Genomic DNA, 23,302 nt, shown 5'->3' with positions numbered 1-23,302 from the left:
AAAGAGAGAATTGCCTGGCATGACAGTGAAGAGAAACTGGCAGTGGAGGTCCCTATAAAAACAAGTACTGTATTGTGCCAAAGTCCTGTGACCATAAAACCTTCCCTGGTGACCAGCAAGAGGGAAGTGTCCCGGAGGCTAATTGGTCACCCTTGGATAAAAATGTCTCCTTACAGGACTTTGCAAGGGATCAGCAAAATGATGGGAATTTTGTAAATGCATTTGAAAATGTTGTAATGATAAATTGTAAAATAGAAACTGCTTTACCGCATGACAGCACATCATATTTCATGTTAAAGAATGATTTGTTGTACCGGGTTGCTTATTTGCAAGGTAAAAAGATAAACCAGTTACTGATCCTCAGAGAGCATGAGCAGTTAGTACTGAAGCGGCTCATACACATTTATGGGGTGGCCATTTAGGAGAGGAGAAAACTCTCCAACGTATTTATTGAAGGTCCTTCTGGCTGGGTATTCGTGCTGCAGTAAAAAAGTATTGCCGGGAAAGCCCAGTATGCCAGAAGACGGCACCCTGGCCAAAATTTAGAGCATGCCTGGTTCCTCTACCTATCATGTCCGTACCTTTTGAGTGGATTGGTATGGACCTGGTAGGTGGAAAAGTCTGCTCGTGGGCATCACCATATCTTAGTTGTGGTTGATTACTCTACCTGTTACCCTGAGGCAATACTGCTGTGGAATACTAAGTCTAGCACCATTGCCCGGGAGCTGGTAATGTTATATACATGGTTGAGGATCCCAAAAGAAGTCTTGACGGACCAGGGTACCTTTTATGGCTAAGCTAATGAAGGATATGTGCCGCCTGTTAGGGGTTGATAGAATTACCACCTCAGCATATCACCCACAAACAGACGGACTGGTAGAATGATTTAACCAAACCCTTAAGCAGATGATAAGGCGGGAGGTGTTCCAAGAGAAGCAAGATTGGGACCTGCTCTTAACCTACCTAATGGTTGCAATACAGGAGGTACCCCAGTCATCTACGGGGTTTAGCCCCTTTGAACTCCTTTATGGTAGGCAGCCTAGAGGGTTTTTGGATCTCTTAAAGGAGGACTGGGTGCAGCAACCGACCCAAGAGCCTAATATCGTCCAGTTTGTGTCTCAGTTGTAGGATCGCCTAAGGCAAATTGAGCCACTTGTAAAAGATTATATAAACTGGCCCAACAACGTCAGAAATGTAATTACTATGTCACAGCAGTAAACCGCTCATTTAAGGTATTGGTTTTAGTTCCTACCCTGAAACTAAATTATATGCCCACCGGCAAGATCCATATGAGGTCATAGAGGCTGTGAGACCTGTTAGTTATAAAGTGCACCAGGAGGGTAGAAAAAAAGAGATACAAATTTACCATGTTAATTTGTTAAAACCCTGGAAGGAAAGTGTTAGTCAACCTTCCCTGCTTGCTCTTAAAACCCCAGATTGTCAGGTGCCCATTGAAGCCTCATTAAGTCCCAACCAAAAGAGGGAAACCACAGACTTAGTAGAACGGAACCAAGATATTTTTTTTCTGCCATCCCTTGAAGAACCCATACAGTATGTTTTTGTTTCTCCACCAGGGCTGGTGATTAAGCAATAAACATATTGCATTCCCAAGGCTAATCGGGCTGCAGTAAAAAAAGAACTAAGGGGTCAAAGAGGAGTCAAATAGTGAATGGAATAATCCCATTGTGTTGGTACCCAAGCCTTCGGGGGTCCTGAGGTTTTGCAATGACTAAGAAACTAAATAAAGTCTCACAGTTTGATGCCTATCCTATGCCTCAGGTTGACGAGCTAGTAGAAAATTTGGCAAAAAGCTGATATTTGACTACGCTTGATTTGAGAATAGGGTACTGGCAGATACCTTGTAACTGATGCCGCCAAGGCAAAAATGGCTTTTTCTACTCCATAGGGATTGTTTCAGTATAGAATGCTGCCCTTTGTCTTGCATGGAGCTCCTGAAACTTTCCAGAGGGCAATGAACAAGTTGCTTCGGCTTCATCGAGAGTATGCAGCTGCTTACCTTGATGACATTGTCATATATAGCTCTAACTGGAAAACTCACCTTGCGATGGTAGAGGCAGTTCTGCAGTCTCTACAGGCACACAGGTTAATACCTAACCCAGAGAAGTATGCTATCGGAATGGTAGAGGCAAAATACTTGGGATATGTGATTGGTAGAGGGCATGTTAAACCAGAACCCAATAAAGTGGAGGCAGTAGCAACATTGCCTAAGCCAGAATGAAAGTCTCAGCTTAGAACATTTCTCTGCTATTATCGCAGGTTTATACGTCACTTTGCCACTAGAGCAGCTCCACTGATTGAGTGTTTAAAGAAGCAGACACCAGACAAAATAATCTAGTTCCAGCTAGTGGAAGCTGCTTAGCGAGATTTAAGACAAGCCTTATGTGTAGAACTTGTGTTGCATGCTTCAGACTTTCAAAAACAGTTTGTGTTGCAGACTGATGCGTCTGGGACAGGATCCTTTCCCAGGTGGTAGATGGAGAGGAAAAATCTATTTTGTACTTAAGCCGCAAGTACTCAACTATCGAGCAAGAGTGCTTGTCAATTATCCCACCATGTAGAATGCCCTCCCATGCACAATAAGACTTTCCACTAGCTTCCAAACATTCAAGCATTCTCTGAAAACTCACCTCTTCAGACAAGCTTATCAGATTCCAGGACCGCCCACATAAGCTTTTATAGCTTCCCTATCTAACTACCTTCTTATAGTAAACACCTATCACATCTTCCCTTTCTTCTATTTAACATCCTCCTAACCCTAGACCAACTTTCCAGTGTGATTGGATTATACAGCCCACCAAGAACTTCTGCAATCGGGCTGGACCAATTTGCAATATGTAGCACCTATCCTTGTGTATCATCACCTATTTCCCTATAGATTGTAAGCTTGTAAGCAGGACCCTCTTACCTTTATGTATGTCTTTTACATATGTCTTTTATGTATGTATCTATGACTTTTACAACCCAGTAAAATGTTAATGTTGTTTCAAATTGTAAAGTTTAACGGAATTTGCTGCGCTATATAAGAAACTGTTAATAAATAAATAATAAAGCAATTAAGTGGGCAGTGGAGTCACTAAGGTACTATTTACTGGGGAGAGAATTCTGGCTAGTTATAGACCATGCACCCCTACAGTGGATGCACACAAACAAAGAGGTGAATGCTGGTGTGACCCACTGGTTTTTGGCTTTACAACCATTCAAATTCAAGGTGCAACAATGCCCTGGGAAGCTCCACCTCAATGCAGACGCCCTCTCAAGGAAATTTATGAACCCCAATCCTACAGTCAACTATGTGGTGAAGCTACGGGAGGAGGAGGGAGAGGTTGAAGAGGAGGAACTTTGGAAGGGGGTAGAGAAGAGGTGTTGTTCCGGATGGTTGGTAAGAATTGGTATAGGTGAGTCGTGGTGTTCACCTAAGAATCTGGTAGCTTCACCAGCGTGGTTGAAGCTAAGGGTGAAGGAGTGTGGCAGAGACAGCATGCCTGAGGTGTATGTGAGTTTGCAGGGTTGTAGTTGGAGAGAATCCAGGCCAGGTGTTTCTTTTGGCCAGTATTGAGAAGCAGTTGATTCCAGACACCTGTCAGCTTGTTTTAAAACTGTGTCAGGTAAAGTGAACAGTGCTCCTGAAGGTGGATAAGCTTCCCAGGTGATAGGCCAGAGGGTGGCAACTGTTAGGGGTCCTGGACCTTAGGGTCTACTGAAGAACTTGTATTTGCTGTATGTGAAACTGCCTGTGGATGAAAATAAAATGACCTTGGGATTTACTCCAGTACAGGGGCGTATCTATAATGGGTGCAGGGTGTGTGGGGCACACGGGCTCCTGGGTCCAGGGGGGCCCTCACCGCACATCCTGCACCCATAGTATACTTAAGTCTCTCTGGAGTCCCACGTCGGCACGGGAGATCAGCATTGTAAAAATGGCTGGAAAATGGCCTCTGCTACCATTTTCCCGTCATTTGCACATGCGCAGTACAGGGAAAATGACCACCATGGCCATTTTCCCGGTGACTTGCGCATGTGCTATAGACTCCTGGCACACTCTAGTGCCCAGAGTCTATAAGTGTGGAGCTGACCACGCACAGCTCAGTGTGCTGCCGGCCACTGAAGGGAGAGGAGGGGGCCTGTGTCGGAGACTGCACACGGACCCCCTCCTTTGTATAAACGCCCCTGCTCCAGTGTATGTGATTCCTGTCACAGTATGTATGTATGAATGTATATATTGTGATGACTTGGGGTAATTAGCTTGGTAGAGGGTGGATTGGTGCAGTGTTTAGGTGCTTTAATGAGGGTCCACACATAACTTCTGTGTAAATAAATGGAATGGAAGCTTTACTTTTCAGCATGGAAATCAGGAAACAAGAATGAACAGAAAATAATAAACAGACTAGCCCTTATTTAGGGTGTCTAACTCACTTCTTGATCCCTGACTATAATGGTGCAGCTAGTCTGCCAATAAAGTCTCTGCCTGCTTCTCTGCAGGTCCATCGCCAGCTCCAGCTTGGCTTGGTTACCACAGCTATACAAAACACAATCAGTCTTGGTGGCCTTCCCTCCAATCCCACACAGAATCTGCTGCTCACCAGCGCCATCTCTGGTGAAACTGCCACAATATATATATATGTAATGCCGGCTGTCGGGATGCCTTCTGTCACAGTACCGACAGCAGCATCCCGATGGTTGGTATCCCGACAGGGGTCGGGTAAGTATATTTATACCCTCCCCCCTTCTCCCCCTAACACTCCCTTCTTGTAGCCTAACCCTAACCCCACCCCGCACCCTAACCCTCCCATTAGTGCCTAAACCTAAGTCTCCCCCCTTAGTGCATAACCCTCACCCCCCCAGTGGTGCCTAACCCTAACCCTCCCCCTAGGGGTGCCTAACCCTACCTATCCCCCAAAACCTAATGCTAACCCCGCTACACTACCTAAACCTAACCATCCCACCCACGGCTAACACTAAGGGCACCATGGACTTACCTCGTTCGGGCAGCCGTCCTTCTGTTCCGGCGTCGGGATTAAGATAGGCGTCGGTATTGTGACTTAAGTTCCTTGTCGGGCTTCCCCTGTCGGTATTGGGACCGGTGGCATCGCAGCCACGGTCTCATAACTAGATCCCATATATATATATATATATATATATATAAAAATAAACTGGAAACAATTTCACCTATTAACATATATACTTTACTTTTGAAGTACTAATTTGTACACATTTGAAATTACTTTTGTATTACTTTTATATATTTCCATATTTTGTACTTTTGTATTACTTTTACATATCCTACCTCTATCTCCCACCTCCACCTTCACCCACTCTACTGCTTTCCTGATGCTCTCTGGGCTGGTTACATCCAGTAAAGTGGCTTTCAGTCCTATAGGACAGGCTTTTTGAAGGTCATCTGCTCCCTTTTGTGTGAGACAAGCTGCCAGGACTTGAAAGCCTTTTCTGCTTAATCGTTTGGCCAGCAGGTTTCCAAAGCCTGTGTCACAACCAGTGATAAAGACATGTTTGTCGGACAACCGTGCAATAGTCTGTCTGTCTCTCAGGAGCCATCCAATAGCCCATACAATAGCAAACAGAAGTACGTAGCACCACATGGAGCTCTCGTCCAGCCCTATTAGGAAAAAAAAAGAGGTTAAACAAATACAATTTATAGGGATATCTATATTTCATAAGAGTAAAAAATTTACCCATTTTCAAGGCCATGTCACATTTGGATGCGTCCCTTTTGGCCATATCTTCATGGGAACAACAATTTGGATATGAATATAACTAGCTGCTTTGCATATCAAAAGAGGACAAGAGTAAAACTAACAGTTTTATCTTATTGGCCAAAACACAGTATAGCCTAATATACTTTGTATGCAGTACAGTCCCATTTATATTAATTAGCATGCCTTATTTCCTTAGTATACACTATGCCCTACTGCAGTGTACTGTGTGCTAGTATACCCTATGGACTACAATGTACCCAAGTCAGGATCGGTCCTATCATTATGCCTGGTATATGGCTGAGTAGTGCATTACACTGAGGAGGGCACCATTGTGCCGCAGCCCGACATACTATGCCGCCACAGTCAGAGACAGAAAGTCAGTGTCACTCACTCGGCACCCCGCTGTTCCTCTGTTCAGAGGAGTTTTGGCACTACTTCACCTCGTGGAGGCATGCTGTCATATCGCAATCATACTGACTGGGTGGCAGAGCCACTCGAGGAGCTGTTGGCAGGTCAGCAGCACTAAAACACCAATGTCCCCGGCAGGTAAGTATGTTGGAGCTTGTGGGGAGGAAAGAGGATATTGGGCTGTGTTGAGAGGGGTGCTGAAAGGGTGCAGTAGGTGATGCTGTGAGGTGGGCAGTGAATGGGACAGTATGTGATGCTGTGAGGGAGCAGTAGATGGTGCTGTGAGGTGGGCAGTGAATGGGATAGTATGTGGTGCTGTGAGGGAGCAGTAGATGGTGCTGTGAGGTGGGCAGTGAATGGGATAGTATGTGGTGCTGTGAGGGAGCAGTAGATGGTGCTGTGAGGTGGGCAGTGAATGGGATAGTATGTGGTGCTGTGAGGGAGCAGTAGATGGTGCTGTGAGGTGGGTAGTGAATGTGACAGTATGTGGTGCTGTGAGGGAGCAGTAGCTGCTGCTGTGAGGTGGGTAGTGAATGGGACAGTATGTGGTGCTGTGAGGGAGCAGTAGCTGGTACTGTGAGGTGGCAGTGTATGGGACAATATGTGGTGCTGTGAGGTGGGCAGTGAATGGGACAGTATGTGGTGCTGTTAAGGAGCAGTAGTTGGTGCTGTGAGGTGGGTAGTGAATGGGACAGTATGTGGTGCTGTGAGGGTGCAGTAGGTGGTGCTGTGAAGTGGGCAGTGAATGGGACAGTATGTGGTGTTGTGAGGGTGCAGTAGCTGGTGCTGTGAGGTTGGGTATGAATGGACAGTATGTGGTGCTGTGAGGGTGCAGTAGCTGGTGCTGTGAGGTTGGGTATGAATGGACAGTGTGTGGTGCTGTGAGGGTGCAGTAGGTGGTGATGTAAGGTGGGCAGTGAATGGGACAGTATGTGGTGCTGTGAGGGTGCAGTAGCTGGTGCTGTGAGGTTGGGTATGAATGGACAGTATGTGGTGCTGTGAGGGAGCAGAAGGTGGTGATGTGAGGTGGGCAGTGAATGGGACAGTATGTGGTGCTGTGAGGTGGGAAGTGAGCTCTATGAGAGAGAAGTGAGGGGATCAGTGTGATATGAAATGGACTGGCAGTGAGAGCTATAGAGGGGGCAAACAGTTGCATACTGTATGGAGTGAGGGGGCAATGAGTCAGCTAAGAATTGGGCAATCAGAAAGCTAAGTAAGGGAAATGAGATGGCAATGGTGGGGACAATCAGATAGATGTGAAAGGAGGGGGTAATGAGACAGCTATGAAGGGGCAGGAAAATAAATATGAGTATGAAGACATATTGAGGGAGGTGGCACGAGAGAGATTCATGCATTCTAATAATTTGGGGCATATTTATCACAATCTGCCTCTTAGATGCTGATGGGTTGTGATAAATTCACCCAAATTCGCATTGCGATATTTGAATACATTGCAAGGATGTATCAAATATCACATGCAGGAACAGAGCTTGTGAGTAAGCTCTGTCCCTGCAAATCTCTCCCCTGCACTTCTCAAAGTATTTTTTGCAAACATTTTTGCACTTGCTAACCCCCTCATACAACCTTTTCTCTGTGACCCTGGTCAACTGATCAGTGCTTAAAACTGAGATGCTGGTTGGGAGTTTCATAGCATCATCTGACTGGGGTCAAAGGAGCTAGATACCAATCCCTGGCTACAGCAGCGTGCAAGTGAGTTTTATTTTTATTATTTTCTTTTTTAGCTTTATTTTCTTCAGTGATCAGCCTGTGGTTTGTTTAAACACACATGGCTGATCACAGGTGCCAGCTCTGAGCTCTTTTCTAGCTGTCAGAGCAGAGCTGGAGTAGGTGAAATGGGAGGGAAGCCATAATAACACCATCTGAGTATAGCATTATTATCACAATGCTCTCTCTGCTATTTATTTTACAATTTAATTTTAGTCAATTTGGGGAGCAATACAAATAAAGAGTTGTGAACTCCTATACCAGGCGCACTAAATGACAATTAATTATTCCTCATAAAGATATTAAACTATGCAGCACCCCAATAAGTGGCTCTGCACCACCTATAATTCAACAAAAGCACAGTGGAATAATGAATCATTCCACCTGTGGGGTGCGCAACACAGTAGGTAAATTGAGACAAAGATAAAATGCAAACAATATTTTATTAAACATTAACCTTCTATTTAAACATTAAAAATATATACAATCTCCAGACAACAATCACATTGCTATATGCAAAACCATATATAATATAAGAGTTGGGTATGAAATCCCGGCTGTCGGGATGCCGCTGTTCAGAATACCGACAGCAACATCCCGACAGCCAGAATCCCGACACCCATAGGAAGTAAGGTAAGTATTTTCCCTACGACGGAGGCTGCGGCAGTGATGTAACATTAGCCCCAACAGACCCCGCGGTGGCTTTGGGGCGCCCGACTGCAGCCAGTGTTTATGCAGAGTCCATGCGATCTAGCCATCTGCATGGAATCTGCAGAAAATGTCCCTCCAAAAATGTCCGCCACCTAGGAGGAGACAGATGCAGACTCAGACTGGGCCACCAAGGAATCGGATAAAACCACGGTGGGCCCTCCTGTTTTGTAACTCCGCCCACTTTAACTGGGGGTGGGGCCATGCAGGGGCAGACTGGTTCTATGGGCAGGGCCACCATCAGGGTTACGGGCAGCATAATGTATTTTGCACAAAGTAAAAGTGACGAAGGAAACCCCAGACCTCTGCAGTCAGCCCGAGCAGCAGCGAGCCCCCCCCTTCCCTTCCTCAGCAGTGGCAACATTGGGACCCCATAATCAGCATCCTCAGTGTCTGCGGCAGCAGCGCCACCCCATCCTCAGTGTCAGCAGCCGTGCCCCCCCCCCCGCATCCTCAGCAGTGGACCCCCTCATGTCCTTAGTGTCAGCAGTAGCGCAACCCCTCTGCATCCTCAGCAGCGGCTCTCTCCCTGCATCCTCAGCAGTGGGCCCTCCCACTGCATCCTCAGCAGCAGGACCTCCCCTTGCATCCACAGCAGCAGACCCTCCCCCTGCGTCCTCAGCAGCAGGCCCTCCCCCCGCATCCTGAGCAGGGGCCCCCCCGCATCCTCAGCAGCGGCCCTTTTCCCGCGTCCTCAGCAGTGGCCCTCTCCACGCATCCTCAGCAGCAGGCCTTGCCCCCACGTCCTCAACAGCGGGCCCTCCCATGTCCTTAGTGCTGGCAGCATCGGGCTCCCCCATCCTCAGCAATGGCAGAAGCGCCCCCACTGCAATAATCAGTGGCAGCTGCAGCTCCTGCAGAATGAGAGATGGGCTAACAGAAGTAGCAGTGTTACTTACCTCCTCCTGCGGTCGGCTTCTGTGCATGTGTGACCTGAGGTGACGCATGTTCAAATCCGCTGCGGCATCAGAGGAGATGGCGGAGGGATCCGCTCGGATCTCTCTTCACAGAACTCCTTCCCATAGGAATGAGAGGGGCTCCGTGAACAAACGCCATCTGAATATGGAGCTTGTTCTCGCAAGCAAACCCGGAAAACTTTACGTTTTCAAAGTTTGCTGAATATCAGGTGGTCCTGGCAATGAGCATAAACCCCTGGCAACAAGCATGATGGAACTCAGAGCATGGGTTCCTGACAACAAGCATGGAACCCAGAACATGAAACCCTTGACAGCGAGCATGGGACCCCTGACAATGAGCAGGTAATTTAAAAGTAATTAGAAGCCTTAGTGTGGGGCACAAAATGGTGTCAGGCGCATAACTGTGCATGGCATAATGTGTAATGGGCATTACGGTGTGTGGCATAATGTGTAATGGGCATTACTGTGTGTGACATCCTGTGGTGGCCAATGTATGGACATGCAGGTTGAAAAACTTGGGTATAAGGTATTCTTTTCCAGGAAGGCCACGCCCCTTGCAGCGAGGCCATGTCCTTGCAGTGAGACCACATAGCCTTTTTGGAGAGCGCGCTAATTCTTTATTTTTAAAATGTCTATGCAGTGTGGGGGCCCATTTTTAACTAGGGATGAGCGGTATGGATTCTGTGGTATCCAAACTGTTTCAAACATCGGGGATCCGAGTCCCGCCGATTCGGATCCCACTGCGAGACCGAACTTCAGCCTCCTGACGTCGGATCCTCGCTCGAGGCGAGAGTGACGGATTCTAACGAGAGGCGAGAGTTTGCCTCTACATAAGGCGCCGAGACTGGGAATCGGTGCCATTTAACTTCCACGCTCCGCTTGATGCGCATTGCACCGCTGTGTACAGGGACAAGTGGCTGTGTACAGGGACAAGTGCCTGCGTACAGGGACAAGTGGCTGTGTTGGCAAAGTGACTGTAAAGGGGGCACACTGCATGCTGTTGTATGCTTCGCTATACTCTGCTGATAGTCTATTCACTGGCTGTGTACAGGGAATGGGACAAGTGGCTGTGCTGGCAAAGTGACTGTAAGGGGGCACACTGACTGCACGCTGATGTATGCTGCATTGCTGCACTATACTCAGCAAGTTAAAGTGTCGAGACTCACAAGTGGCTGTGTAAAAAAACAAAGTTTAAAAAAGTAAAAAAAGAAAGATAAAAGTTTAAAAATAAAAAATATATATTTTTTGGTGCTGTACCCCACTGTGTATACAGGCACCGTGACTCCTTGGGCCTTAACCCTCTATGTGTAAAAGCACCGTGACTCCGTAGGCCTTAGCCCTCTGTGTATTAAAGCACCATGACTAATTAGGCCTTCGCCCACTGTATACAAGCACTGTGACTTCTTGGGCATAAGCCCACTGTGTATACAAGCTCCTGGGCCTTAGTCCTCTGTATACAAGCACTGTGACTTCTTGGGCATAAGCCATCTGTGTATACAAGCTCCGTGACTGCTTGGGCCTTAGCCCTCTATATACAAGCACTGTGACTTCTTGGGCATAAGCCTTCTGTATATACAAGCTCCGTGACTGCTTGGGCCTTAGCCCTCTATGTACAAGCACTGTGACTTCTTGGGCATAAGCCCTCTGTATATACAAGCTCCATGACTGCTTGGACCTTAACCCTCTATATACAAGCACTGTGACTTCTTGGGCATAAGCCCTCTGTGTATACAAGCTCTGTGACTGATTGAGTCTTAGCCCTCTATATACAAGCACTGTGACCAGGGCCAGCTCCAGGGGTCGGATCACCCTGTGCCGGCCCAGAACAAGGTGCCCTTACATCGCGCGCGACCAAAATGTGGGGTGGCCTAATTGCCATAGGCCACGCCCCCTACATGACGTTATTAGGCGGCGTGCCCGCATGGCACGCCTCCAAATAACGTCAGGCTGGGGGTAAAGCCCAGCCCTCCGTCACTGGCTGGGCTATCCCCAGCCCTCTCCTGTCAGTGAATGGATGCCGCGCGCATGCACGCTGCATCCATTCACACTCCGGGGGTCCCACACCGCCACTCAGCTGCGGCGGTGGGGGTCCCTAACCTCCCAATTTGACCACCTGCGGGCCATTTAGGCCCACGGGTGGAACAGTGGTACAGTACTGTCCCGCTGAAATCGGGATGCTGGGGAGGGATGTGCCCTCTGCGGGTGGCGCCCCTGTGTTACCGCACTGGTCAAACACCCCTAGAGCCGGCCCTGCCTGTGACTTCTTGGGCATAAGCCCTCTGTGTATACAAGCTCCGTGACGGTTTGGCCCTTAGCCCTCTATATACAAGCACTGTGACTTCTTGGGCATAAGCTTTCTGTGTATACAAGCACCGTGACTCTGTAGTGTCTGTGCCGCTGTGCCGCTGCTTTGTCGCTTAGTAACCAGTCAGCTCACTGCAACCTTTGGCCAATAATGGTGAAAACAATATTATAAGCTGTGAGGTGGTCTAAATTGACTGTAAATGACTGGAAATTAATGTTATTGAGGTTAATAATACTCTAGGAATAATAAAAAGCCCAAATTATGCTAATTTTGCCTTTTTTTATCAATTTTTAAAAAAAAATCCAAATCCAAAGCCAGTCACGGCAGGTTTGGCAAATCCAAATGCAAATCCTAAGCCGGACGACGAATAAAAGCCAAATTCAAATCCATATCCAGCAAAAATGGTTCGGCGCACATCTCTATTTTTAACTGTTCGCACTGAGAATCAAATTGCCTAGGAATGACCCTGTTTGTTTTACCAAAATGCCATGGGGGGGCGCCAGAAACTTTTTCGGCAATGGGGAGTAAAATTTATAGTTACGCCACTGGGCTGAGGAGAGGGATCTTAAAATCTCTCTCCTGCGAAAATGCCTCCATAGGCATAAAGCAGTTTACACCATCTGAGGATGACTTAAACCAGCGGGGACAAATTTGCTTTTCGGAATTTGATACATAGGAGTCAGTTCGCAGTCCCCATTGTTAATAATGGGGATTGTGATCCACATCAATAGTTAGCCTTTTGCAGGAGATTTCTGTGAAATGTAGATCATGCATAATTTATGAAAAAACACCTTGATAAATAGGCCTCATATCTGTGTACAACATTGTTTATTCCACTATGGTAGGCTAAAATCCATATTTGCTTACCAAACAAATTAGGCTCGGGCTGGCTCTGGCCCAAGTGCAAAAATACATTATGCCAGTATAGTTTGCATTAGTGCCAGTAAATTAGTGTGCCATCATTAGTATAGAGTATTCCTCAGTGTCCGTATACAGGGCCTGATTCAGTAAGGATCGCAACTACAACAGCGCTCACAGTTGGCCGATTGTTGCATACTGCACATGCATATGCATTGCAGTGATCATGCGTGAAGGCACCACTGCGAATCGCACTGCGATCACGGAGACCATGCAGAGCCATCGCAGAGTGATTTACAGGCAGTGAGCATTTGTGGGTGGTGATGGGGGGTGGTCGGAGAAACGCAGGCGTGCCTGACCATTTGAACACCGTTGCATGGGTGTGCATAAATTAGCCATTGCGATTGCATACGCAGCTTGAGTACTCACTGCGTGCAACAAAGTTAGCAATTTCTAAGTAGGGTCAGGGCTTCTGTAATTCTGCGTGAAAGAACAATTGTACTCGATGTTACCAATTTTTATGAAGGTTTGCAAAGTATTACGGATGTGAGATAGCGGTAGTGGGAGGCAGTGGGCATCTCCTATGCTGGCAGTGCGATTGCAATCATTAGCATATTTTCAATAGCGATCCATGATGAGTCAGACCCTCGGTGTGCGCCACTGATAGTACCAGTGTTTCAGATTGAAGTTTGAGGTGCAAAGTTTAATGTGTCAAAACCTGAAAAAGTAACAGAACAAATTACGGGATTTTCACCCAAACGTCAATATAGATAAATATATTCCTGCCTTTACTGGGGAATGAAGATATCCTATAAGTCAATGATTCAAGTCAAATGCCAGTAATGCGTGGTCCCAGCATCAGCAGTTGTTGAACAGTGCAGGCTACTTCCAATTACAGAAGTGGGGTCATGATTGTGACAGAAGCATATTATAAACAACCTGTGCTTTAACCAAACGCAGTGCATCCTGTAACAGTTGCCAGGAACTAAATCAACGTGTCAGCTGAAAGATGAGTAGCTAGAGACTCCGACCTCCCAAAATTACCATTTGGACCCCAGACTAATAGGAACATAATAGGCATCTGCCTGTTTACCAAAGCCCCCTTACCAATGAGGACTATTGCTGTCTATCACCTGCAATGTGTTGCTTGCAGAAGCATATTTATAATGGACAGTGGCATAATAAGTAACACCACTGTCCTCTCATTGCCATTTTCTATTCAATAATTCCTTTATATTTCTTACTTAAAAAAAAAAACACAACCTGTTTTTGAAATCAAGAACTCGAACCCCAAATCCTCTGTTGGCCAGTGTCAACGGTAAGCTGAGCATCGCTTATCTCACCCATTGATTTTTGTTGATAAATTGCCTGAACTAAGAATTTCTATTGCTGTGGTGAATCTATATTTAAGGCAGGTATTGATAAATAGACCCCATAATGTGGCTTAGTTTAATATTATAGCTCAATGGCATGTTAGTAAATTAGTCCTATTGTGCTGTACGTTGTTGCTTTTAAATAGAGTTGGACACAACAAAAAATTACATGTACTGTAGATAGAATAATCCCATAACTTTAGAATACTAAAATCGATAACCTAGTGCAGGCCTTATATAGACTATAGTACAGTTCCAGTATGGTTTCGCTGTATTCTACAAAAGCTGAATAACCTCATTCACTGCCTTCTTGGGGAATATTATGTGAGGATATGAGATCACAACTCTCCTGTTCCATTACTTCTGTTACTATTTTTGTGTCAGAAAGTAATGGAAAAACAGCTAGTGCTCTTATTCTCAGACACAATTAATGTGATGTTATAGGCTAAAAGCAAATCCACCTTCACAACACGTATTGTCAGTGCTCAGAGTGCCACAAATCACAACAGAGAGCACTGTAAACAACATAAAGTCAAACCCAGGAAAAATTGTTGTAATATTCAGTAAAATTATGGAATAGTCTATAAAACAGATAACACATCATATAAAATAAAAATGAAATAAAAAAAGCATACAAGGCAATTTGTAATCGACCGTTGATGTCATCAAGCAGTTTACTCTATCATGTAAAGTCATTGGACCTGATTCAGATTTGTACGCAAACCTGATGGTTTGGGGATCCGGTCAATATCCCGACCGCCAGAATCCTGACACTAGTCAGAATACCGGCACCGGCATCCCGACCGCCGGGATCTCAAAGGTAAGTACTGGGGTTAGGGGGAGGGTTGGGCACTAAGGGGGGAGGGTTAGGTTTAGGGTGCGGAGAGGGGGAGATTAGGTTCAGGCACTGGGGAGGGAGGGTTAGGGAAGGGACATGGGAAGGGTTAGGAATGGATACCGACCAACAAAGTGTCGGTATTCTAACCCTGTCGGGATCCCGAAAACGGAGGAATCATCCTCATTTTCTGAGAGTGCCGAGGTCATTGTCTGCCTCTTCCAACGCAGATTTACTGGCCTCGACAATGCAGAGGGGCGTCTTTTGTCCTGAGATGCCTCCTTTAGCATTAGCATATTTGCACACAGCAGCTGCAGCCAAAAACATAGAGGCTGGTTGTGCTTTGAATACAACCAACGCCAATTGCTGGCAGTACCTGAACCTGCAGTTTCACCTGCTCCACTACCTGCCGCACCTGTAAGAGAGCCCATTATCAGAGACTCTGTTAGTAACCCACCTGCTAGGCTTCCAGACACCCACTAATCTATAACTGGTATTGAGCAGTCCCAGGAAGAATCCACCCTACTTACCCCCTTCTTTATCTGTCAGAGTCTTCAGTATCAATCCCATCTATTAAGACTTCATCCCTTAGTGCTATTTTCAGTTACCATCCAAGCTTACATTCAGGGCTCGATTAAGGTTTGTGGAAGCCCTGGGGCAACTACCTTGTGCGGGCCCTATTAATATCGGGCCCTATTAATATCAAGAATTAGTATGATATACCGCCCGCCCAGTGTGCAAAAAATAATAAAAACTATTTTTTTTGTGTGTGCGTTTAGCCACACCTCCAGTGTGAAAAAAATAAAAACATTTTTTGGGCTTCACAAAGGCATCACAAAACGCCTCTGCTGAGATTTGCATAAATATTTTCAAAGGTGAAATAAGAGGATATGGTTTAAAAAATTTAATAAAGCAGCTAAAATTGCATTCTCTGATTATAGTGTCCCTACTACCAGTCCCTACCCATGAATTTCAGCGAGGCAGAGGGGCAACTCCATGCAACAATATTCCAGAGTGCAGCTGCTCCTCCTGTAGCCCAGGTCAGAAGATGTGTAGGGGGTGTGCTGATGATATGGACTAAAATTGAGTTCACATCCACTAAAGTGGACAATGAATCCCCAATCTAACAGGGAGCGCAGCTGTAATTTATACACAACACAGGATGGGATGACGATATAGGCTTGGGTGATGGTATAATCTGGGGTGATGTATACAATATTCCCCTTCACACAATATAATTTTTTTCCCTGCTGGAATTCACCATTACGGGGGCCTCTGTAATTTTTGCATGTAATTGACGGTAAAGGTCTTTCTCGTAGAATTTGTAGTTCATTTTGATGGACATCATCTTTTCCACATTTTGGGGAAGTAGTCGCAGGCCGATTCCCGGCTGTGCTGTGCTGAAAAGTCTTTCTGGGTACACACTGGAAGGTGGGCAGCAGTTTTGTGTAAGGGGCCTCCAAATTGCCTCTTTTCATGCCAGTAGTTATTTACATGTATCTCTTTCTCTGTATCCGTTGGGAAGAAAAACAATGTCTTCATCCCTTCTGGGATGAAACTCCACTCCCAGCAGCAGGCATAGTGTTTAAGAATTCAGAAGAAAGACACAACGTAAGGCCTTAAATCAGGGGTAGCCAACTTCAGTCCTCGAGAGCTACTAACAATTCACGTTTTCCAGAGCACCTAGCTCATTACTCAGAAACACATTTGAAAAGATCCACAGGTGGAGTTAATTATTACACTTGTGATTCTGTGAGGAGACCTGGAAAACATGCATTGTTGGTAGCTCTCGGTAGCTCTCGAGGACCAGGGTTGGCTACCCCTTCCTTAAATCATAGATCTTACACTTGTCCATATGAGTATTTATTACACAATAATACATAAAATATCTATAAATATAGGGTATTCTCATCAAAGAACCAACCGGTTAAAATGACAATAAATAACTTGTATATAAGTATAGGAATTGTAACAATAATAACTGTCAACATATATAGATATGGTATAAGCAGCACAATGAAGGTCCTATGGATAGTAGTGAGCCATACTTGAATCTGTGGCAATCCACAATTTTATGTATTGATACAGCTGAAACAGAAGGTATGAACACAAAGTTTGTTTCCAATTTCAAAGTGGCAAGTGGCGAGTAATGTTAGTTTAAAGCAAAAAAGGTTCAATAACATGAGCAGATAGTTGCTGGGAGACCAGCTAGTACACTTGCAAACCAGATGTGGGTTGGAAGGAGGATAGAGTCAGCAAGAGGTCCAAATGTGTATGCCTTTGCGGGACGCTGTGGAGTAGGTGCGCCGGTGGGCAACAGCCGACGCTCAGGAGGGTGAATGTCTCTCCATAATGGGGAAGGGAGGGAGAAGTCCGTAGAAAGGCTGGGTACCTCTAATCCGGTATACGCTCCACTGAGCGTGTGCACTGACTGTCCCACAAGGTCTCAGGTTTGAGTGCAATGCTGTGAAGACGGAGCAGCTCACAGGTATCTAATAGAGCTGGCATCTGCGGTGAGCGTGAGCCCCGTATGGTGCAGTCTTTAATGCAGCAGACAGGTGTGGATCCTTGACTCCTTCTGAGGAAACCGGGAGTGTGCTGTTACCCAGAGAAACGCGTTTTTTGTTCCTACATTTTGTAAATGCCTCCTCCCCTCCCCGTCTCCCTCATAAATTTACTTAGGAATAAAAAAATGAAATTAAATTTACTACCAAACCCTTCCGGTCTGCCTTCAACTACATACATACTCCAACTCCCTCAGGCCTCTCTTGAATAATAAAAACAATTATTTCCTAATGTGCCATGTTGGAGGTTGAACTGCCACATTTTTGTGCCGCCCACTGCTGCAGCATAACTTAGTCAGGCAGCTAGCTTGGTGCAAATTTTGGGCCTAAACTGGATGAAAACAATATAGTGAGCTGTGAAGTGGCCAAAATTGACTGGAAACAAGTGGATATAAATGTTATTGAGGTTAATAATACGGTAGGAACAAAAACAGGCCAATTTTATGTGATTTTAGCTGTTTTTATGATTTTTTAAGAAAAAATCCAGATCCAAAACCGAAAAACAAAACACGGAGGTGAGGTTTTGGCAAAAAGAATCCAGATCCAAAACCAAAAAACGGAGGTCGGCACACATCCCTACTATACAATGATATGCAATTTATGTACATATTCTGAGATAAAAAGTATATATGTTTAATGTATTTACATAAAAGATTATATGCTATTTTGGTGAGGATGTGCCTCAGTGTATGGGATACATTACACATGCACTGTAGAAGAATGGGAGGAGTGATAAAGGTGGGAGTGAATTGATTCCTGTCAGGGAAAGAGGGTCTTCGTTTAAGAGAGATATATTAGTGCTGTAAGCAGCAGCTGACAGTAAGTCTGCAGATACCTCCCTTCAGTGCCTGCCCTCCTGAGTCCCGGTCAGCTGATGAATGGCAATGTGCAGCCGGGTGCAGGGGGGCAGAAATGGAGAGGAAGCCCCAGCCGGAACTGTAGAGACTGGTGGGCAGCGGTACTCACCCTGCTTGGCTTGAGAGGTGTCAGCATCTGTCAAATGCCCGGCAACAGCAGCTGAGTGCTGGACATGGAAAGCTGACAGGGAAGTGTCCCACTGATGAAGGAGGCAGAGCTGCAGCCAATCAGCAAAGCTGTGATGCTGTGTTAGTGGAGAGTGGGCAGGTCCGGCTGTTCAGGAGGCAGAGTGGTGGCGGGGATCCACATCTGACATGGCTGCATCGAGGCAGGGATTGTGGGGAGAGATGTCACTGTGCTGGTAACCAGTCAGCACATAGGGCCTGATTCAGAGCCGCTCGCTGTTTGCAAGCGCACGCTCTGAATCAGGACAGGGAGTATTTTTTTTTTCTTGTCCGCTCGCTAAGCTGTGGGTGCCCACCCACAGCTAGTGCGAGCGGGCAGGAGATGGTCTCAGAATTCGCAATGCCGAGTGGACTTCCAGCTTTGGGGGAAGGGACCTGATACACTGTGTCTCACTCCAAGTCGGCTCCACTGGGCATGCGCAGGATCTTGCAAGCATTGCAAGATCACAGCATCCAGAGTCGGCAGCAGCCGCAGCAGGTACAGCACTGACAGTGCTGCAAGTGTGCAGCATAAAATGCACAGTCAGTTTGTAATCCAGAGACACCTCTTTCACTCAGACCCCACTACTAGTTTCTAAGACATGAAATCACTACAGTATGTGAGCGCTGCACACCACTTTCAGCAGTGTAGCAGAGACTGGCACTTACAGCTATGTGTCGAGTAGTGACTTGTGTACAAGCTCCTTGTGGCACAGCAGTGCCAACATTGCCACAAGTGTACGGCATAAAACGCAAAATCAGTTTGTAATCCAGAGACACCTCTTTCTGGGCTGAGCATTGTAGTTCATTGATGGTCTTATGCACCACTACCAAGACCCCAGTACTAGTTTCTCTGCATTACTCTACAGTATGTGATTGGCCAGCCTGTCAGGGCTTACTGTTCTATTGTATTGTGTTCTGTAGTGCCATACTGTATCCATCCACTGCTGTATTATTCACCACTGTAGTGGAGCACAGGCCACCCAGTGGTGAAGCTGTGTATTGCATGTCGTGGATGTTGTCAAGATTCACTGCCACCTACCTTGTGCCATGCCGCTCTATTCTCATGCCGCAACTTAAAAGCTATGAGCAAAGATGTAGCCAGACACATCTGTAGGTTTAGGGTGCGGGGAGGGAGAGGTTAGGTTTAGGCACTAGAGGGGAAAGTTAGCTTCAGGCACCAGGGAGGGAGGGAGAGTTAGGGTAGTGGTAAGGTTTAGGTGTAGGGAACTTACCTCTCAGTGCCGGGATTGTGACTGTCGAGATGCCGCTGTCGGTATTCTAACAGGTGGCATCCTGACACCCGGGATCCCATACCCAACTTATTTGGGGAAGCCCAGGTTTCTTTTCAGTGGAGGAGAATGACAGCGTACACAAGAATGCCATATCAGCGGTCATTAGAATAATATATTCAGCAGCAGCGCAGATGCCAGCACTAAATGAAAGGTGAAGAAGGGAGGTCTATTATGGATAACTAAACAGGGCTAGCAGTGCAAGACACTTACACTAAACTTGGATAGAATTCATTATATCCATAGCTGACTGTCTGAGGGAAAAGCTGGGGAGTCATTAAGTGCAGTCATGTGAAGAGACTGCTTTGGGTAATTTTCTTACAGAGACATTTGAACTAATGCTGAGGCATATAATTAGTTGACTATATAAAAGCTAACAGGAGTAAAAGCAACTATACTCTCAGAAGTTAATTCAATCCACTATGAGAAAGACTGTGAATCGATGTTACAGTTATATATGTAAATATATATATAATAGACACACATAAGTAACCAATTGTAACCATCAGTCTCAGTGGGAAAAGTAATGAATGTCACCATTCATAATGTTATGCAAGTATACTGTTGAATTGCCTATTGCACCCTTCTATGAGGGGATGTAGTTATGAGACCGGAGGCCGCGAGGCCGATGGTCTCAATCCTGACCATGGAATCCCGACAAGGGATTTAAGATAGGCGTCAAAATACCGACGCCTATCTTAATCCCAATGCCTGAATCCAGGAGGACGCGTGCCTGATGAAGGTAAGCTGGGAAGCCCTTAGTGTTAGCTGCAGGGTGGGAGGGTTAGGTTTAGGTAGCTTAGCGGGGTTAGCGTTAGGTTTTGGGGGAGAGGTTAGGCACCACTGGGGTGGGGATTAGGGTTAGGCACTAAGGGGGGTTAGGTTTAGGCACAAAGGGGGGAAACTTAGGTTTAGGCACTAACGGGGAGTGTTAGGGTGCAGGATGGGGAGGGTTAGGGTTATGCTACAAGAAGGGAGGGTTAGGGGGAGAAGGGCGGTGGGTATACCGACAGGGGTCGGGTAAGTATACTTACCCTCCTCCCTAACCCTTTCTTCTGGTAGCCTAACCCACCCTACCCTGCACCCTAACCCTCCCCGTTAGTTCCTGAATCGAAGTCCCCCTCCTTTGTGCCTAACCCTCCACCCTTAGTACCTAAACCTAACCCCCCCTCAGAGGTGCCTGACCCTAACCCACCCCCTACTTGTGCCTAACCCTAACCCCCTCCAAAACCTAACGCTAACCCCACTAACTGCCCTAACCCTCCCCCCTGTGGCTAAGAGGACAGGCACCCCGGACTTACCTCATTCGGGAATCCGTCCATCTGCTTTCCGGCGTCGGGATTAAGATTGGTGTCAGGATTTCAACGCCTATCTTAACTCCCTTGTCGGGGTATCATCGTCGGCATTCAGTCAAATCGCCCCCCTGGATCTGCCACTGCTTAACCCTAACCCTCCCCCCTAGTGCCTAACCCTAACCCCTCTACTTACCATTAGGATGCCTGCGCCAAAATTCTGACAGATGTCCAGTATTAACCAGATCCCAACTTTATATACACCCAAATTAACATTATAGCTGGGAACTCAGCATTGTGAAGCAGGGGAGGGACCAAAATTACGCCATTCGACTTGAATCATGTTACCGCCTCCCCCCCTGTTGTGGGGATTCTTATATAATCGCGGGGGGCACAGGAGGGGTCGGCGGCTGCCGGGAGGCTTGCCTGCCTTTCCGGGGGGGCTGGGAACGGCACCCAATTTTCGGGAGGCTCCCAGCCAAATCAGGAGGATAGGCAAGTATGTAAAATAGGAGGTGTGAAAAACTTTGCCCTGGCCAATAGGAGGAGTTGGGCAGAGCGAGAGTGCACATTGCTAGGTGCAGATGAAGAGTATGAATGCTCCTAGTTTTGTACTGCAGAGAAGAAACAAGATGTACTTTTGGCTATTCAAATGCGGTCTGTTCACGCCTCTAGGTCTGAACGAGCGAACAAAACATGCGGTCGTTTTTTTTAAAACTACGCCCCCTGGCCGCTCGCATCCTACGTCATGTCCGCTATTTATTAGATTAATTGAGTACATCGATCAGCGTATGAACTGCTCGCTATTCTTGTGGTTGGTTTTTCCTACCGCAATCTTGCGAGCAGTTCAGGCTATAAAATAACCCAGTGACGTGGTCAATGACGCTGCTGTATTAATTATGCACACCCATAAAACGCCCGTTTTGACCTTTAAGCACGCCTGCGTTCGGATCTCCACTCCCCGTTTTGAAGTACCTTCCCCTGTTACCACCCACATACGCCTCCTCCTGTCACTCAAAATAGCAGGCATTCGCTATTTAGCGAACAAACGATTTTCGGCCGCACTGACTGGTTCGCGCATGCGTATTACGATCCGTACGCATGCGCAGTTGTGCAAACATCGCTCGGAACGAACGAGCGGCCGCTTACGAGCGTCTCTGAATCAGGAACAAAGTACATACAGTATACAGAGGTGTTGCCTGCTTTGCATTAGGGATCACAGGGCCTGATTCAGAGATGGGCGGTTAGCAGTAATGCTAACATATGGTAATGCAGAAGGAGGAGTCTGAGAAGAAAATATGCCTCCTGACAGCATCGCAGCATCGGATCATCTGCGATACCATTGTCCATCTAAGTAACCGTAGCTGTGACCAGGAAGTCTTTGTTGAAACACGGGAAGGGAGGCCGTCACCATTACCTCTCCCTGTCCCTAAACGCCCACAGCCTGTAAATTAGAATGGGCCCTGCACAGTCCCCCCACCATTGGAGATGTATGCAAACCATCGGGTTCCAGCTTCTTCCCCTGCAAAAGAAGTTCAGTTTTTCACCATCTTTTATGTTCCAGAGAGCCAGTCTCTGCCCTATACTAACAATGGGATACGAGATGTGGCTATTAAATAACCGGACTGTACTTATACCATATTGCGTGAATTAAAAGGGAGTGGGGGAACATTAACCTTGGACTATCCCAAAATGATTATGCAAGTTTCACCCCTCTTGCACGGACAAGCTGCCATGGATGCGGCAGATTGATTACAGATTGATTAGCCACTACACTACTGCGACCCAGCTCCCGTTGTTTTGCACAAGCCTGCCCAGGTATACCAGCAGCGGGGCAATGCTGTGACAAACATGGGCACCTTGGAGCTTCAGTTTAAACTCCAGCCACTGCGGCTTACAAAGGAAATTTCCCTGAAGCACAGGGCCTGATTCAGGTTGGTTCCAAAGGCTGCGTTCGCATGCACTCACCCCTCTCACTGCGAAAATATGCTAATGAATGCAATCGCACGGCAAACGCAGCTCTTTACCATGATGCCCACCACTGTAATAAGCCGCCCACTTCCCATGACATGCATCCGCAGGTCAGCGAAAACATTGTTAACATCGAGTAACATCGGAACCATCCGCACAGTTGTGGTTGACCTGACCCTACCGCAGAAACTGCTAAACTTCCTGTCTCCATCTAGACCTCTGCCAGCGGGTGCAATCGCAGGGGCTTAATTATGCATGCCCCTGTAACGACGTTTAAACGCCCAGGCATGCCTGCGT

At 46.6% G+C, this 23,302-nt stretch overlaps 1 protein-coding gene across 1 annotated transcript in view; it reads right to left on the bottom strand.

Moving 5' to 3' along the window:
- RDH5 (retinol dehydrogenase 5) overlaps nt 1-23,302 on the bottom strand; it is a 59,901-nt gene that overhangs the window by 19,694 nt on the left and 16,905 nt on the right. Inside the window, exon 2 of the mRNA XM_088480529.1 lies at nt 5,306-5,635. Within this exon, the coding sequence (XP_088336655.1) occupies nt 5,306-5,618 (313 nt within the window). The 5' untranslated portion in view covers nt 5,619-5,635. The remainder of the gene's footprint in view (nt 1-5,305; nt 5,636-23,302) is intronic.

The sequence above is a fragment of the Taudactylus pleione genome, unplaced genomic scaffold, assembly GCF_031769625.1.
Source record: "Taudactylus pleione unplaced genomic scaffold, aTauple2 ptg000005l, whole genome shotgun sequence".
NCBI classification, from domain to species: domain Eukaryota; kingdom Metazoa; phylum Chordata; class Amphibia; order Anura; family Myobatrachidae; genus Taudactylus; species Taudactylus pleione.
Note: the sequence above shows the minus strand (reverse complement) of the source record. Positions and strands in the feature narration are given on the sequence as shown.